The sequence below is a fragment of the Psammomys obesus genome, unplaced genomic scaffold (genome assembly GCF_907164565.1).
Source record: "Psammomys obesus unplaced genomic scaffold, mPsaObe1.curated_primary_1811, whole genome shotgun sequence".
NCBI classification, from domain to species: domain Eukaryota; kingdom Metazoa; phylum Chordata; class Mammalia; order Rodentia; family Muridae; genus Psammomys; species Psammomys obesus.
Genome location: NW_026585895.1, coordinates 33788831 through 33805739, shown reverse-complemented (window position 1 = coordinate 33805739; position 16909 = coordinate 33788831). Strand labels below are relative to the sequence as shown.

Sequence of the window (16909 nt, the reverse complement as noted above, 5' to 3'; positions counted from 1 at the left end):
TTCAGTTTGTTTTTTTTTTCTGTTTTATCCTTGTCTTTTCCATTTGCCTGTCTTCCTAAGAGAGGGACAGGAAGTGTGGAACTGGAAGGGTGAGGAGGTGAGAAGAATCTGAGGAAACAGAATCCATGACTGGAACCTTCTATGAAAATAACTACTTTCAAGAGGAGTAAAAAATATAAAAAGAAGGAAGTTTAAGAGCTCTAACACAGGGAGAGGTAAGAAAGACCTGAGTACAGTGAGGCCTATTGAGCTGATCCTGCAAGCAAAGGCTCTGTGAGAAGGTGCAGACCTGGTGGGAATGGTGCTATTTTGTCTAACCACTAGCCAACAAAGTTCTTCTTAGTCTCCTTAATGGAGCTCTTTTTTACTTGCTTCCTTGACAATTGTTTAGGTATGTTATTAAGGCAAGAAAAAAAATATACTCTGGTGACGTACTAAAACTGACACACTGCAGGAGATTCTTGAGCATTTTATTTTTACAGTTCCCTGTGAATATATCACTGGAATATATCCTGTTTATCATAAAAATTCTTATGCGCAGAAAAAAAGCTCAAAGGCCATTCATTTTGAAAAATAAGAGAATATAAGGATTTTCAGGTATTGCCGAAGAAAACTGAAAAAATACTTCTAAGTTACTCTATTTTAAAATGAGCAGGTACTTATTATTCCTAAACATGCTCAGGTACTCTTTTCACAAGCAGATAGGAGGCTAGAAGAATCCACCCTCAGGAAGCTGTAACTGCTGCTGCTTGAAGAAGTGGCAAGACTCAGTGCTCACTTCAGAAAAAAATGCTACAGAAGAAATTCTGACTCTGCTTTATAAGGAATAGCGAAGTATCAAGCTTCCACTGCTTACAAATAAAAACACGTTTACTCTTACACGGAGCCACACTGTGCCAAAAGCATAGGGTAATCTGGACTTTGAATTGCGTGACTCTGTATTTACATTTTATTTAATTTCATTATATATAAACGTAAAATGCTGAGACTAGAAAAATGAGTATATTTGGTACAGTTCTAAAATGTAAATATTTTTTTAGCTGTATATTTAATGAATTGAAAGGAACAAATTTCTACTGGATATTTATTAAATTGGGATCTGCTTTAATTTTGTAAAATATACCAATATTTAAAGATACAAAATACTTCATGAAATATTTAATCATAAATTTTGAAATATTTTTAATCAACTGGGTTATACAGTTACAGTTATTTGATTTTTATTTCCTATGCCTACTAGAAAAGCTAAAGCTATATATCCAATTCACATTTTCTTTGCAGTGAAGGAGTGTACTTTAGGATATCTGCCTTAGCCTAAATCAAACTTAATATCTTGTAACTGCCAACTTGTGGATTGGAAAGGGTCATTACAGTTGGTGTGTTTGGTAAGGCAATGATCTGTTCCTTTTCTGTATGCAACTGCTAAGAACAGACAGCAGAGGGCAATATATCTTCACAAACTGAAATAGGCTGCCTATAAAATTATTGAAGCATTTCTTTATCAAATCTTGCTTTGAAAATTTCTATAATAAAATACCTAAGAGTTCAAAAAGTTAGGAGATATATTAAAAAAAAAAAAAAATCACCAGACCTGATAAAAAGTACAAGCAAATCAAGCCATACCTTCATGACCACAGGTTTCTCAAAGTTATAAACAGAATGGGCCTTTCTTTGAATAAATTTCTGAAACTCTGTAGAATAAGAATGAGACCATTAGTACTCTCAAAGACATAGGAGGGGAGAGATCTAGAAGAAAATGACAAACTTTTCATCTTACCATTATACACCATTTGAAAATTAAAGGGCTCCTCTTCATAGATGTCATTTAAATGTTTCATTGCTATTATAAGACAGATTTCCAAGACTGAAAGACCTATAATAAAAGGGAGAAAGACTCTTGAGTTGCAGCTAGTAGTCCATGACACTAAAATAACTGTCCTCCTGAAAATAAATCAAGGCTTTGAAGGGTAGAGTAGATCAGCATTTCTCTGTATTTAAATGTATTCCAACAACTATTATCTACAAAACCACAGTAAGTCTCTTAACTTCTCTGAACACAGTTGTTGTTACTGGGTTTTGTTTTGTTTTTTTCCTTTCTTTCTGGGAGTCGGGATGATCTGCAAAAGTTTTTTTTTTTTCTAAACATAAAGGGATGTGTTATAAGTATAAAAGATTTGATACTATAGGCTCACAACAAATAGAAATTGTGATTATCATGTAATTTCAAATAACATAGGCCTTTGGGGATCATTTAAAAGAGGAATTCTGGAAATTCTATCTAAAACTGTATGTATATTCCCCACCTCCTCAAACACAGTGGAGAGAAAAATATTCCATTTTCAAAAGGGATAGCGAACCCCAATAGCCAAATACAGAAAATACAGTAGCAGTTAGGATGAGCAAGGGGAACATCAGTAATAGTCCTACTAATAGTCCTGGAATTCCCATGTGGCATGGGAGGCAGAACAGAGTTTCTTTCACTTTAAGTAAGAGTTAATACACTGCATAGTACTGATTGAAAGCTGCAGCTTTATATGTTTATATATATAAGGTATTCTGTATACAAAGTACCATGTTCAAACTAATTATAATTTGAGGAAGCTTCTATATTTAAATGTTTAAAATCCAAAAATCAAAAGAAAGACTAACAAAGCAGATTCTCACCATGTACAATACTTGCTTTAGAATCCAAGCTACACAAGTGCTGTGCCTCCATCAGATCTGCTGAAGTTATAAATGGGTGTGATACGGTTACTCGATTTAAAGCAAGCATCTAAAGAAAGGTGCATTAAAATTACTTATTTAATGGAATATTTTGAAGATACTGAAGAACAATTTTTAAATTGTATGATTTATTCTTGTAAGAAGCAAGAGAAGATTAATCTCAAAATTTGTTCCATTAAAATGTAACAATGATTCAGTTCATATGCTGCCGTCTCTACTACTTTGCACTTGAGCCATATTTACTTATTCTCAAAAAAAAACTATTTACTTATTCTTAAAAAAAAGTCCAATAAAAAAAAAAAACTGAATACTAATCAAAACTCAGACACAGAGACCTTAAAAAAGTACCTGTGCTTTATACAAATGTTTACAAATAGTCTGTTAAGGTAAGTAAGTGCAATTTAGAAGTTGGTATTTTTGAAATCAGTAATAAACTTAGAAACAATTATCTGCTTCATTTATTTTTTCTTAAGCAAATATCAGCTTTAGGGACTACGTTCTAATTAACAATTTCAACTTATTTAATTTGTATTTTGAATACAAGTATTTCGGGTTTGTAGATGTTACAGACATACAATGTAGCAACATATATGTATATATATATGTCTAACAAACATACAATATCAATTAAATATGCACTTCAGATCCTCTATAGTTAAGAACAAGAGACTGAAAGTCCGTGGGCTTCATTCTTCTTCAAGTTAGAATTCAGAGCATTTGTAGCTCTTTCTTCTTCTACTTTTTGTTTATTAAAAGATACTGCTTACATAAAAAAATAAATAAAATAATATACCTATGTAACACACCATACTTTTATATTTTATAAAATATACCTTTCATACAGCTGAGGATACTGTGTTTGTTATAATGCACCCTTTGCCACATAAAACAGCCAAGAATATCTTAATTTTAATATATTCATAAAAACTTTGTACTTCTATTTATAGGTATTACTAGATGATACAGTTAACTTTCAAGCCTTTTATAAATAATGTAACCTAGTTTTAAAACTCATCTTTCAATGAAAATCTATTGAAAATTAATGCACATTGAGATTTCAATTCCAGTTCATTCCTTTTCTACTGTACTCCTTTATACATACCCACTATTCCTCATTTCCTGTTGATAAGCACCTATGATTTTCATTTTTTGTAATGATAAACAAGGTGAAGTAAGAAAATCTCACACATGTGTGGATGGATGGATACATAAAGATTCTTAATCTAAAGATTCTAAAGAACCTTACTCCATAACTTCATTTTGTATATATATATATACATATATTTATGCATCAATAAATAATATTTATACATATGTACAATCAGGTAAAGAATAAAGGTATTTAAAAATACAAACCAATAGCATATGTAATGATCTCAAGTTTTTGTTGACATTGAAATGTTTCTGTAGAACTTCACGCACAGTTGAGTCTTCTGAGAGAGACTAAAACAAAATAAATAAATAAATAAATAGATAAATAGATAAATAAATAAAATATGGATAATATAACTTCACCCCAAATTTCCAACCCACCATGAGGAAACTATATAATCAAACTAGTGGGATGAATGAACAGAATGTAGCACAAAGCACAACAGAGAATGAAGAGTCCTTATGCTGAAAAAAAAAAAAAGAGGAATCATCATAGTAAGCAGTTCTTTGTATAAGGATACGATAGAAAGAAAAAGAAAGCCTAATTAGAACCAATTACAACTGTGGAGAGTATTTAGACATTTATAGAAGACTTGTCTGATGAAGCCCTCATTGACAAGGAAAAAATAAAAAAATATATTTAAAAAGAATAAAACCATAAAGATGAACTATTATGGGGGTGGGGTAAGCAGAAGATCTGGGAAGGGTAAGATGTGATGAAGTGAGCCTTCAGTTATAAGTAGTAGATGAAAAAAGAAGATACTCAAGCTTAGAAGAATGTACAACAGACCATAGTGATCTAGAAAAGAAAGTGTATTTGTTATTTTTCTTCTTTCTGAGAAAAAACACCTAACAATAAAGCAGCTTAAGGAAGGGTTTATTTTGGCTCTACTTTTGAAGGGTGCAATCCGATGCAGAGGGGCAGGCAGGGTGACGGAAGCTTGAGGCAGCATGAGCCAGTGTATAAGTTGTGTCAGGAAGGAGAAAATGACAAATGGTGGTTCTTAGCTCACCTCCTCCTTCCCATCTAGTATGGAACTCCAGCACATGGAGTGGTGGCACCCACATTCTGGATGGTTCTTCCCTCTGTAGTTAATGTTTTTCTGAAAATACCTTCATAGATAGATGCTGAAGTATGTCTCCATGGTGATCTATGCCTAGTCAAGCTGACATAAGGACTAACCATTAAACAAGCAAAGACTTGTCAAGAGGGAAGTGATAATCACAACACAATACAAACTACATTGTAAAAACTAAACTTGCTGCAAGCTAAGAAGATGCCAGTGGATATAGAAATGTGGAGGCCAAAAGGACCCTTTCTTTAAGCAAGAATAAAAGAGTCAATTCTAGAGAACTGGGATTCAATGGAAGGTAAGGAATATTTAGTCTGAATAAAACATTAGATGAAAAAAGTGAACTTACAGGTGATAGAGCAAGGTAAGATGTAATGACACTTGACAAAAATTTTCCAAAGTCATTTTGCTTGGTATAAAGGTTCTTTTTCCATAAACAAGTCAGAACAAAAATATTAACACTATAATGGCCAGCATGGCAGGATATGCCCATGGGAGCAGTAGTGGCACAAATATCATGAACTAGATTTAAGACCCACTCCACAGGAATCTCATGCCTACTACTGTAAATATGGCCAAGGACCCATGGTTGGAAAGCTCCCAGGAGTGAACCTGCTATTACTATTCTGCTATATGGACACTGTCTCAAACTGCCCTCTAACTTCCTATCTGGTAGATTAGTATAGGATTCAGACCTCATTAGAGAAGTTTAGGTAGCAGATGGTAGTTAATACTGAAACTCACAGCTGAGCAAAGTGCAGAGAGTCAGTGCGTGATTAGTGTTTGCCCAGAGGAGGCATCTATGTAGCAAAGCTCTTCCACAAAGTTCAAAGACCATCTCAGAAGAGGGGACGGAAAAATTCTAAGAGCCAGAGGGCAAGGAGGACCATAGTAGAACTGCTACATTCATAAATTCATGTCAGCTGTGGTCATCTGGATAAGACCAAACCTGTTAGCATTCTAGCATGGGACAGGAAGGGGTTCACAAGCTCCCAGCACTGGCGGAGCAGCTAGCACAGTTGACAGGTTTAGGAAAGGTACAGTCCTGGCAAGCTGGACAGCCTCCAGCAGATGGCTCCACAGCTAAGAGTAGACAGGCAGCACAAATAGGACAGAGTGGGTTATAAAAAAAAAAAAAAAAAAAAAAAAAAAAAAAAAAAAAAAAAAAAAAAATCAAAGGACATCGTACGACATTAAAAAAAAAAAATCAAAGACCTCTAAAAAATCCCAACAAATATAAAAACTGAACTAAACTCTATAAACAATGACAAAAAAAACCTCAGAGATATAACACCATGTTTTGTTTGTACAACTCAAAAATATCTAAATTACAGGAATAAGCTTTAGTCTCTTGAAATTTCACACTTTCAATACACACATTTTGTATTTCTTATAAAGAGCTTGTTGAAAACACAGGTGTATCTTAACAGACAAGCAAACAAAAACTTGCTACAATGTCAGCACTGGGGTAGAGGCTAGCTCCCCAAACCACCCTTACCACATTCTCACCCAATTAGGGACAGGGACTCTGGCCATGGTGCTGACATATTTTCCAAGTACATTTTATAAACACACCCATGGGAGGCAGCACAATATGACTGTCTTAAGAGAAAAAAAAAAAAAAAAAATTAAGAGCTTCAAGTTCTAATAGGGCTAGCTCTCCTTTGATCACTAAATCTGCAAGACTGTCACAAGGAAAAAGATCATCACTTACCATGTGCCATTTAAGTTTGGTGGCTATAAAGTCTGCAAAAACAACAACTAGAAAGCAGGAGAGCACGTAGTCAGGGAAGGAAATGGCACATGTTCCTAAGTAGCTTGGTAACCTCAGTTGAGGGAACCAAGAAAACTGCAGCTATGTCTTGGTAAGTGTGCTTCCCAATGGACAAATACTTCTTTGCGGCTAAACATCCTTGAAGTTAAAGTTAGTTCTTCACATAATATCAGAAACTAAGGTGCCAGGGAGCTTTCACATACTAAAGAAGGGCTTACATCCTCAAAAGAGCCTGGCATATGGGTGCTTCACAAGGATCACAGGAAATAAACAACCTAGAAGGGAGACCTGGTTCACCATGATTGCCAGGAGGAAGACAGTAACTCCACCTCATGATCATGCCATCCATAAATAGTCACAAAGTCTGAAAGGACTTAATGAGTTGCTACTCATTCTTCTGTCTGAGGCATCATGTTCCAGTCTCTCTCTGGACAAGACTGTCCTTTGCTGAATACATGTCTACCTAAATTGCATGTGTCTTGGCTCAATTCTTTACTTTGAGAAGATAAGACCAGACACCTTTACTTGATAACAAAACTAGACCAAACCTAGACCAGCCTATCATCAAATGTTATCCAATTTTAAATTCATCTAGACATTACCAGAAACCTCTATCATTCTTTATATATATTCATTGACCTGTATCTATAGGGTGCCTGAGTCACGGAAACACTTCAGCCAAATATAAGAAAATCCTGTTCTCAGATATGAAAAGGCACAGTATTTTGCATATAACCACTAATGTACATTTTTATACAACTCTGGATTACTTATACTGTACTCCTTGAAACTGATTTTCCTATATATTTTGTTACAGAAATAATTACTGTAAGTGAAGAAGTATGATTCAGAACAGAGTTAAACATAAAAAAAAATCATATTAAAGCATTGAACTCTGTTTAAAATAAAATTTAGTTTGCAAGTAAGGTGTGAAATGTAGCAGATCAAATAAACACGACTGGGACACAGTGTGGCACCAGTCTGGTTTCCTAGTATATAACAGGGCACTACAGCCTTGGAGAGTCACTTATCCAACCAATAAAACAAAAGCTGGAGTCGTGTGGGAACTGCAAATAAAAATACATATATAGGATAAATACGAACTGTCAATACAGTTTCTTTCTAAATTTGTAAAACATAGAAAATTTGAACTATGCTATTAACTAAAAATTATCTAAACTATAAAACAGATATAGATTAAAAACTCAACTACAGACATGACCACTAAAGCTTTATTTGAAGTTCTTCTAAAGAACTTCGTTATAGGAGAGAAGATATTTCTATTGCTTTTAAATAAGAAAGAGTTTATAACTTGCATTCTTCTAGTAACATGAAAAGATATACAAAGATTATATCTTTAGATTATTGCCTTCAATTTACCTGAACATTCTCATTCCAGCTCTCAGCAAAAACCTTATCTGGAAATTCTTCAGGTAGAGATAGTTGCTCTTTAAATATTTTCACATATTGTGGAAAACCAAATGAATTCATTAAATGTATCTGCCGGTGAGAAAACCGGGACTTTACTCTTTTTTCCAAGAGTTCCAAAATGTCCTGGAAAACAAAAGAGAAACCTGTAGAAAATGCATGCTGAAAAATATGCTGTAAGAAAGAAGCAAACTATAGCTTGTAATTACCAACACCTTTTTATAATCTACAAGTAAGCATTTTAATTTGAGGAGAATTCTCAAGCTTCCTAATGCTTGTAACCCTTTAATACAGTTCTTCATGTTGTGGTGAAAATTATTTTTGTTACTATTACCTAACTGTAATTTTGCTACTGTTATGAATCATAATGCAAATATTGGCTATAGAGGATGGTCTTAGGAGACCCCTTTGACAGGGTCATTTCAATCTCTAAATGGGTATAACCCAGAATGGGAAGCAGTGAACACAAAAAAGAAAAAAAGAGTTAAGACTTTCTCACTGAACCTGAACCTGCCTATATATAGCTAGATTGGCCGGCCTTGAAGCCATAGGGGTTCTCCTGTCTCCGCCTCCCCAGTGTTTGGTTTACAGTGGCCCACCATCACATCTGGCTTTTTATATGGGCGCTGGCAACTCAACTCAAACCTTCATGCTTATGCAGAAAGCCATTCCTACTTTCATCCAAAGGATTTTTTCTTATGTATATATGGCACACTTTTCAGAAATACAGGAGTTTATGTAAATGTGAAGGCCTGAGTAACATCCAGAGTATTCATCATGACTTTGCATCTTTCTTGTTCCTGTGGCAGAATTTGTCAATTGAGCCCAAAAATCTACCAATTAGACTAGTTTGGTCAGGTAACTTGTTCCATAGATATAGTCTAGGCCTTAAAATTCTGGAGTTGCAGGAACTTTGTTCCTCATACTTGACCAGCAGGAATTATGACTATTAAGCCCTCTCTCTGCCCAGCTTCACCTCCCTACCATTTTCTTAAAAACGTGTTTCTCTTAGCCTGCTGATAACTTCCCCTTTAAGGAAAAAAATAAATACAGAGTAACAATGATAGATAAATACAAGATATCACTCAGATCTGCTATGTTGGAAGAATGATCTCAAAGCCATAAAGAGACTAAGTATTAAGAGGTTGTCAAAGTCAGAAACTTTAGAAAAAAGCACCAAAGAAACAGAAAAATTTCATAGAAAAGCAGAAGGATTGAAAAGCAGAAAGAGAATTGAAAAAAAAGTTTTATAAAAAAATATAAGAGAGCCATAGAAAAGAAAAAAATGGTAATAAACGAGCCAGCCTTACATAATTATACAAGAGCGCTAACAGAAGACACAAATGGCTCTGGTGGTATAATCCCATAATCTGTGCTATTCAAGAGATTCACAAGTTCAAAGTATGTCTGAAACTCACAGTAAGTTCAAGAGCAGTCTAAGCAACTCACGAGTGAGATTCTCTATCAAAATAGGGAATATAATCCAGTGGTAAGAGTGCTTGCTTACGACATATAAGGTCCTAGATTCCATCTCAGAATTGGACAAAAAGCACAATAAAACAAAACAAAACAAAAAGTTAAGCACACAAAGACTCATGAAGCTGCTTAAAATTTTCAATAACTAGAATCTGGGTGAAATCATTTTAAAATCCAAATGCCAAAGGGAAAAAAAAATACTGACAGAATTTCTGAAGATATATTCTTAGTAAATTAATCCAAATTATGAAAATTATCTTGTATGAAAAAGTAAGAAAATATTACTAACTTATAAAACATAACTGGTATTACTTGACTTTTATTTACTTGCTATAGTAGAAACCACACTTACAATATCTGTGAATTTTATTCTATGATTTCATTAAGAGGATTAAACATAAGCTTATAATATATGTAGAAATTCTTTTCCTTTTTACCTCAAGGAAAAAGCAGAAAAAGAATTTCAGATACTTTTCAAAATATCTTAAAACCTACATTAAGTCAAATGGCTTATGCCAGGAATTACGTTTGAATTTTCTAAACATACACACACTCAACACACACATGCATACAAAAACATTTTATATACATATGGAAAGACTTACCAATCTACATGTAAGGCCAATAACTGCTACTGGTGTCTGTGCAGATTGAGAAATGTCAAAAAGATTATAAAGGAGTGTTTGGTTTTTCTGATGAGCAAAAAGATCAAATTCATCCAGTATGAAGATTACTGGGCAACTGCTGGTCCGGTCACCTAAGAAAAATTGATTTTCAGATTAACAAAAAAAAAAAAAAAAAAAAAAAAAAAAAAAAAAAAAAAAAAAAAAAATCAAATCAACTTTTCTTAAATTTCCAAAATGCCATGCATCAGTTTAAAATTCAGCTCAACACACAACAATAAGTTACTCTGGGCAAGGCATTTATAGATGCAAGTTTACTTCTACGTAAAAAGTTATCCATAGGAGAAAGATAGTCATTATTGTTCTAAAGTAGTTTACAGTCTAGTTACAGGAGTAAGCAATTTGATGAAAAAATTGAGAAGACATTTGCAAGATAATTTTATAATTATGTAAGTACATTTCCTTAATAATTACAAAATGACTTTTGAATACCATCAAATACTTCTGAAATAGAAGTCACCTAATGAGAGAAACCTATTGTTTCAAAAGAGACATATTTATCTAGTACAATGCACATTCTCATTTAAAGTTTTCTTTACAAACATCCATTAGAATATAAAGTGCAATAAAAAAAGAAAACCCACTAAAATTCTTGTAACTACAGGTTTTAATATTTCAATTAGGAGGAAATGTTATGACTCAATGCATTTTCTCTCTATTGAATAGAAACTACTTTAACAGAAAAATCATTGAAACTTTAGGAATAATTAACATCTATGTAAAATCTTTCAGGCACAGATTAAGAGATTTATTTATCCAGATAATTAAACATAACCTGAGCTTAAACAGTTTAATTTTGGCAAGAGAACAGAAGAAAAACCACTGAAACCTAACAGAACTAGGAAATAATACAGAAACAGTTTTGTAAAGGATGGCTAACATCTCAGTGGGGAAAATGGCTTGTTCAAAGTCAAAGTAGTACATAAAAAAATAAATCTGTGGCCTTGTTGGCATGTGCAAAGAATCCTAGCAATCTGGAAGGTAGGCAATGGATGATAACGAGTTTAACAGTCAGCCTTAGAACATGATATGCCAAAAAAAAGGGGGATTGCTATCCATGGGAAGGAAGTGAGGTAAGAGGAAGGCACAGGGAGGAGAGGAGAAGTGGAAGCTGCAATCTGGATGCAAAGTAAATAAATAATAAAAATATTGAGACAAAATAAAACAAATAATCAAAAAGAGTCAGACTCGGCTATAAAGTTTGTGCAAGGCCAACCTGGGTTACTACAGGAGATAGTGACTCAAAATAAAAAAATCCAATCAAATTATCACTTAGAAATATGTGTATTAAGTGGGAATACTGTTAAGTATTTTTATAATTTGAAGGAGAGAAAACAGCTTCTAAATAAAATTATCTAAAAATTTAAGACTTCTATTAAGTCAAGAAATACAAATATAATTTAAAGCAATGAAACACAAGAAGTTCTATAAGTAAGTGTGAAACAAATGCCACCAAAATAGAGCGAAGAACCATTTGGAAATAACCATGGTCAGTCAAAATATCAAATAAATAGGCATCACCACAAACGAGATCATGCAATTTAAACAAAAAACAAAATTATAAAAATGGAATGTTGCTTATTTTCTATGAGCTAGCCAAAGATAAAGATTAGTAATGGTTTTAGAATTCTGAAAAGAACAAATATTCTCAAGCATGCTTTAAAAGATAGTTAAGCAATATTCATTTCAAAATGGTACTTTTTTAAAAAAATATTTTTAAAAAAAATACTTTATATTAATTACACTTTATTCACTTTGTATCCCAGCTGTAGCACCCTCCCTCATTACTTCCCAATTCCACCCTCCCTCCATTATCTCCTCCCATTCCCCTCTTCAAGTCCACTGATATGGAAGGTCCTGTTCTCCTTCCTTCTGATCTTAGCCTATCAGATCTCATCAGGACTGCCTGTATTGTCTTCTTCTGTGGCCTGATAAGGCTGCTCCCCCATCAGGGTGAGGTGATCAGAGAGCCAGCCACTGAGTTCATGTCAGAGACAGCCCCTGTTCCCATTACTAGGAACCCACTTAGAGACTGAGCTCTTCCAGGTCTTTCATAAGATTCCCTGCACTGTGCCCAAAGTTTGGCTGTGAGCCTCAGAATCTGCTTTGATACACTGCTGAGTAGAGTCTTTCATAGGCCCTTTGTGATAGGCTCCTGTCCTGTTCCCTGTTTTCTCCCTCTTCTAATGTCAAAATGGTACTTTCTAATCTAAAATTCTACCTATTATAACCTATTCAGGAAAATACATGGATAATCTTTCAAACATTTTTTTTTCCTGGTTATAAAAACAAAAGCCATACTTAGCACGTGACAGGCAAATGATCTTATTCTTGTTTGTTTGATATATGGTCTCCTATTCTTCCTATCTTGAGCTCCCAAGTGCTGATTACAGGTGAACAATTTTAGCCTTTTAATTTTTAATTCATTAGTGTCTCTGAATGATGGCTACATGTACAGCTTCTAGTGTGTTATGGTGAGTGTGGGGAAGTCAACACCTTTAGAAGTCAGCTTTTTCCTTACATCTTGGCTTCAAGGTGCAAACTCAGGTTGTCACACTTGTATGGCAAGCACTCGTACTTGCTAAGCCATCTCATCTGTACTGATTTGATCCCTGTAAAAAGCTACATTCAAATCCACATCAGTGATATGTGGCAGCTGAATAAAAGAAAAACAGCAAATACTGAAAATCATCATTACAGTGGTGGTCCTACAGCACCCGTTAGATTATTAGTTTAATTCCTGTAACTTTTTTCTTTCTTTTCTGCTTCCTTTTTTTCTTCTTTCTTTCTTTCTTTTTTGTAAAAACCGGTAAAACTTAACCAATCAAGAGACGACAAATGTCAAAGTAAGTATCTTTTGAATTTTAATTTTTTACAAGTATCTTGAACATGTACCTTTTTTTAAAGCTTCCAGAAGAAATGAAAGGTTTTCGGCAAAGCTGCCCTGAAAAACAAAAATAAGTAAGAATGGAGTGCGATAAAATAAAAAACGCTGACTATTAAGATATTTGCAAAAAAAACATGCATTGCTTTTACTAGGAAATTAGCCACTGAATAAATTCTTAGTTAACATCTGCATTAATTATCCATAACTTAAATACAAAAATAGAAAAGGTAATATCCTGAAAATGGCAGTAGTATATCACATGTGAAATTTCATATTTTCTATATAATACAGAAAGAAACGTTAGATAAAAGTGTAGTATCTGGAGGATTGCTAACGTCTAAGTATAGCTGGAAACAAGAAATACATTCTGCTTTATATCTAAGCACAACATATTCCTAGTCTCAAATTAATCTGTACCACCAAAACACTCAGTATTAAATAAAACCTATTCCAAAAAGAAATAAAAAAAAGAGGAATTTGCTTAAAACATTAAAGTTTTTCTACTCAAGAACAACTATTTACGAATTTCATTTATTATACCAAATTTATCTGGTTTTATTTGGAACACATCTAAAATGTTTTTGGACAAAACTTAAACATAAACATTGTAGAAGAAATCAATAGAGTAGTGGATAAATTACTTAGATATTCCAGAATTTGGATGAAGACCTCTTGAAAATTTAATTAAAATGACTAGTTTGTATTTCATTCAGGTATCCCTGGGTAAATAGGTGTAATTAAAAACAAATCTGGGCATGTGCACATGAGTGCAGAGGCCAACAGTATTGATTTCTTGACCTGGAGTTAAGAGACAGTTGTGAACCACCTGATTACTAAGAACCAAACTCATGTCCTCTGGAAGAGTGTCAAGTGCACTTTATCACTGAACCATCTCTCTACGCTCTCATTTACCTATTTTAAGGAAAAAGTCAACTTTAAATTTAAGGAGCTATAACAAGAGAAACGAAACTTAATCGGTTTTTTCCTCTACCTGAAAGAACTTGATATCGCATAAAGATATAATTTTTTAAATTTATTTGTTTGTGTGTTTGTGCACCAAAATGTACATTTGGAGGTCAGAGGGCCATTTGCAGGAGATAACTGTCTTCTTCTACCTTTAAGTGGGTTCTGATAGATTGTCAAGTTGAGTAGCAAGTACCTCCTCTCAAAGAACCATCTCACCAGCCCAGTATAAATAAACGATTTCTAAGACACATATGTAATAACCACATGCTATTTTGTCAGTACTACTACCCAAGAAGTATAAACACAATTTACTATAACATAACACTGGCTCACAGAGATAATCTGTCTGGAAAACAGTGGTCAGTTATTTACTCAAAGATATTTTGTCTTCTTGTTTGTTCAACAGACCATTATATATCATCATGAAGAATATATATATACATATTCAAATGTATATAATAAAGTATATGTATATATACACACACATATATATATATGTCTAGCTGCATAATGTACTTATAAATACACTGACTGGAAGATTGAATACAGTTAAGCACTGGCTTAAGTGACTTTTGCTTTATGTCCAGACTTCACAAACTTTTTGAGTTTAGAGAAAGTACTTAGTCTCTGCAACTTAAAACTAATCTATAAAATATAGAATATAAGCTAATAATTTATTAACAGCCATCCCTTGTCATTTTGGAGGATTAAATCTCGGGCCCCTTCTCACACCCATGGACATCAAAATATAGCTGCTCAATACCTCTACATAAAATACCATAGTATTTACAAATAAACTGCACAACATTGTCCATCACCTCTATATTACTCTTAGTATCTAATAGAGTGCAATAGTATCTCTCATATTTCATATTCACTAATTTAACCAAAATTCAGACAGAGGCACAAAAGAGAAGATCTCAACTGAAGAATGGCTTCCTTCAGATTGGCCTGTGAGCATGTATGTGAGGGATTTTCTTGGCTGCTAATTGATACAAGGGGGCCCAGCTCACAGTGAGTTGAAACAATTTCAGGCAGATGAGCAAGACAAAGAAAACAAGCCAGTAAGCAGAGTTCCTCCATGTTCCTCCTCTGCTCCTGCTTGAGTTCCTGTGACCTGGAAGCATTTAACCAGACTATTAACCCTCTGACCACCAGAGTAGTTTTGGTTACTGTGTTTCAACATAGCAACAAAAAGCAAACTAGAACATTATCTAGATATTATTTATTAGCTCTTCTAATGCACTGTTCAGCAAACAGTAACAAAGTACAAAGTCTGTACAGGTTCAGTATAAACCCCCCCCCCCCCCGAAAACCTTCAGTTTGCTATTGGTTGCATACACAGATGCACAAACTAAACATACAAAGGATTGACTGTCATAACAATAGCAATGATTAAAATAGGATGGTAATATAACTGTCTCTTCTATTCCTTTACACAAATATAGTACCAATATACCCACACAGGAACATTAGAAATAACTCCCCAGATCATTTGGAAATTAAAACCTATAACTGAGTCTAAGAGGAACTCTTTCTGACCAAATAGTAAGTAAGCGATGAGCTTTGAATTATATTCTAAATAAAAGGTAGAACATACTATTTATAAAAGGGAAATATTTGCTTTACTATCCAGCGGCTTGTAGAGCAGGAAGACAGCATGTGGCTGGCTCAACTTTTCTCTGAGATGCTAAGCAGCATACACAGCTATGTTCAGATCACTGCGGTTCAGAGCAAACAGTGACAAGTAAGAGTGAGAGCACATCAGGGAAAGCAGTGACCAGAAAATAAACTTGGGACATGTGTATGTCTGCTCCACATGCAGTCTCCGGATAGTAGATTAGAACATGGATTACTCATGTTTTCCTTAGACCATGTAAGTTAGGCAGTTTAATGAGATATTCGAACCCTTCCAATCAGACTGGCACTATCAGGGTCTTGAGACTTCAAGGCACACCGTAAGTGATGGAACTGAAATAAGCAATGTTCATACAGCACATTAGCATCCAGCAGAGTAATTTAAAAAAGAGGAAGCTTACCTAAGGTTCTTCCTGTGTTTAGAATAATCTTGTAAAATACACAAAGCACATCTACTTAATACAGAATCTGAGAGACATTTATCAGCCAACAGCCTAATATCATCACCAGGGATCAAGTCACGGTGACAAAGGAGTCAATAATGCCATTCTTAAATTCAGCATATTATCCACCATGCCCATGCCACTTCATAAGTCTTGATTTAAAAACACTTTTACTTAAGCCAATAATCAAAAAATCCATAAAAAACAATCTTGAAAATAAAAGTTTGATGACTAAATGCATCCTCATACATTACATCTCTTAATAACAAAAATCTTACACCAATTTCTAATATATATATATATAATATATCTAATTTTCTAATGTCTCTTCTAACTTTCCAAATGATACTTACAAAAACTTTATCTCCAACTACATTTTCTAGATTTAATTGCCTTGTGATCTCCTTCAGAGCAATTTTATCATTTATCTGCAGCAGTCCTGAAATATAGCCAAATTAAGTGTCTGATTAAAATGAAGCAAGTATTTGATATAGATCATTTTTTAAGTAAATATATGTTTCATTGCTTTTTAAATTTAATTAAAAAGAAAATAAACAGTGTGCTAGCTTATATTACTTCCTCTAATAAAGTAGTAATCAAAAAACCATTCCTTGGAAACAGCACTACTTAAAAAAAAAAAAAAAAAAAGTATACACTAGCTGGGT

The 16909-nt window shown here is 33.8% G+C and overlaps 1 protein-coding gene across 3 annotated transcripts in view; it reads right to left on the bottom strand.

Annotated features, from left to right (window-relative positions):
- Nucleotides 1–16909, bottom strand: part of Orc4 (origin recognition complex subunit 4) — a 37556-nt gene that overhangs the window by 1851 nt on the left and 18796 nt on the right. For all 3 annotated transcript variants that reach the window (XM_055600370.1, XM_055600371.1, XM_055600369.1), the window contains exons 6-13: nucleotides 16598–16683; nucleotides 13206–13254; nucleotides 10233–10384; nucleotides 8104–8277; nucleotides 4081–4167; nucleotides 2665–2773; nucleotides 1778–1873; nucleotides 1624–1691 (exon numbers count right to left, since the gene is read on the bottom strand). In XM_055600370.1, the coding sequence (XP_055456345.1) occupies nucleotides 1624–1691; nucleotides 1778–1873; nucleotides 2665–2773; nucleotides 4081–4167; nucleotides 8104–8277; nucleotides 10233–10384; nucleotides 13206–13254; nucleotides 16598–16683 (821 nt within the window). The remainder of the gene's footprint in view (nucleotides 1–1623; nucleotides 1692–1777; nucleotides 1874–2664; nucleotides 2774–4080; nucleotides 4168–8103; nucleotides 8278–10232; nucleotides 10385–13205; nucleotides 13255–16597; nucleotides 16684–16909) is intronic.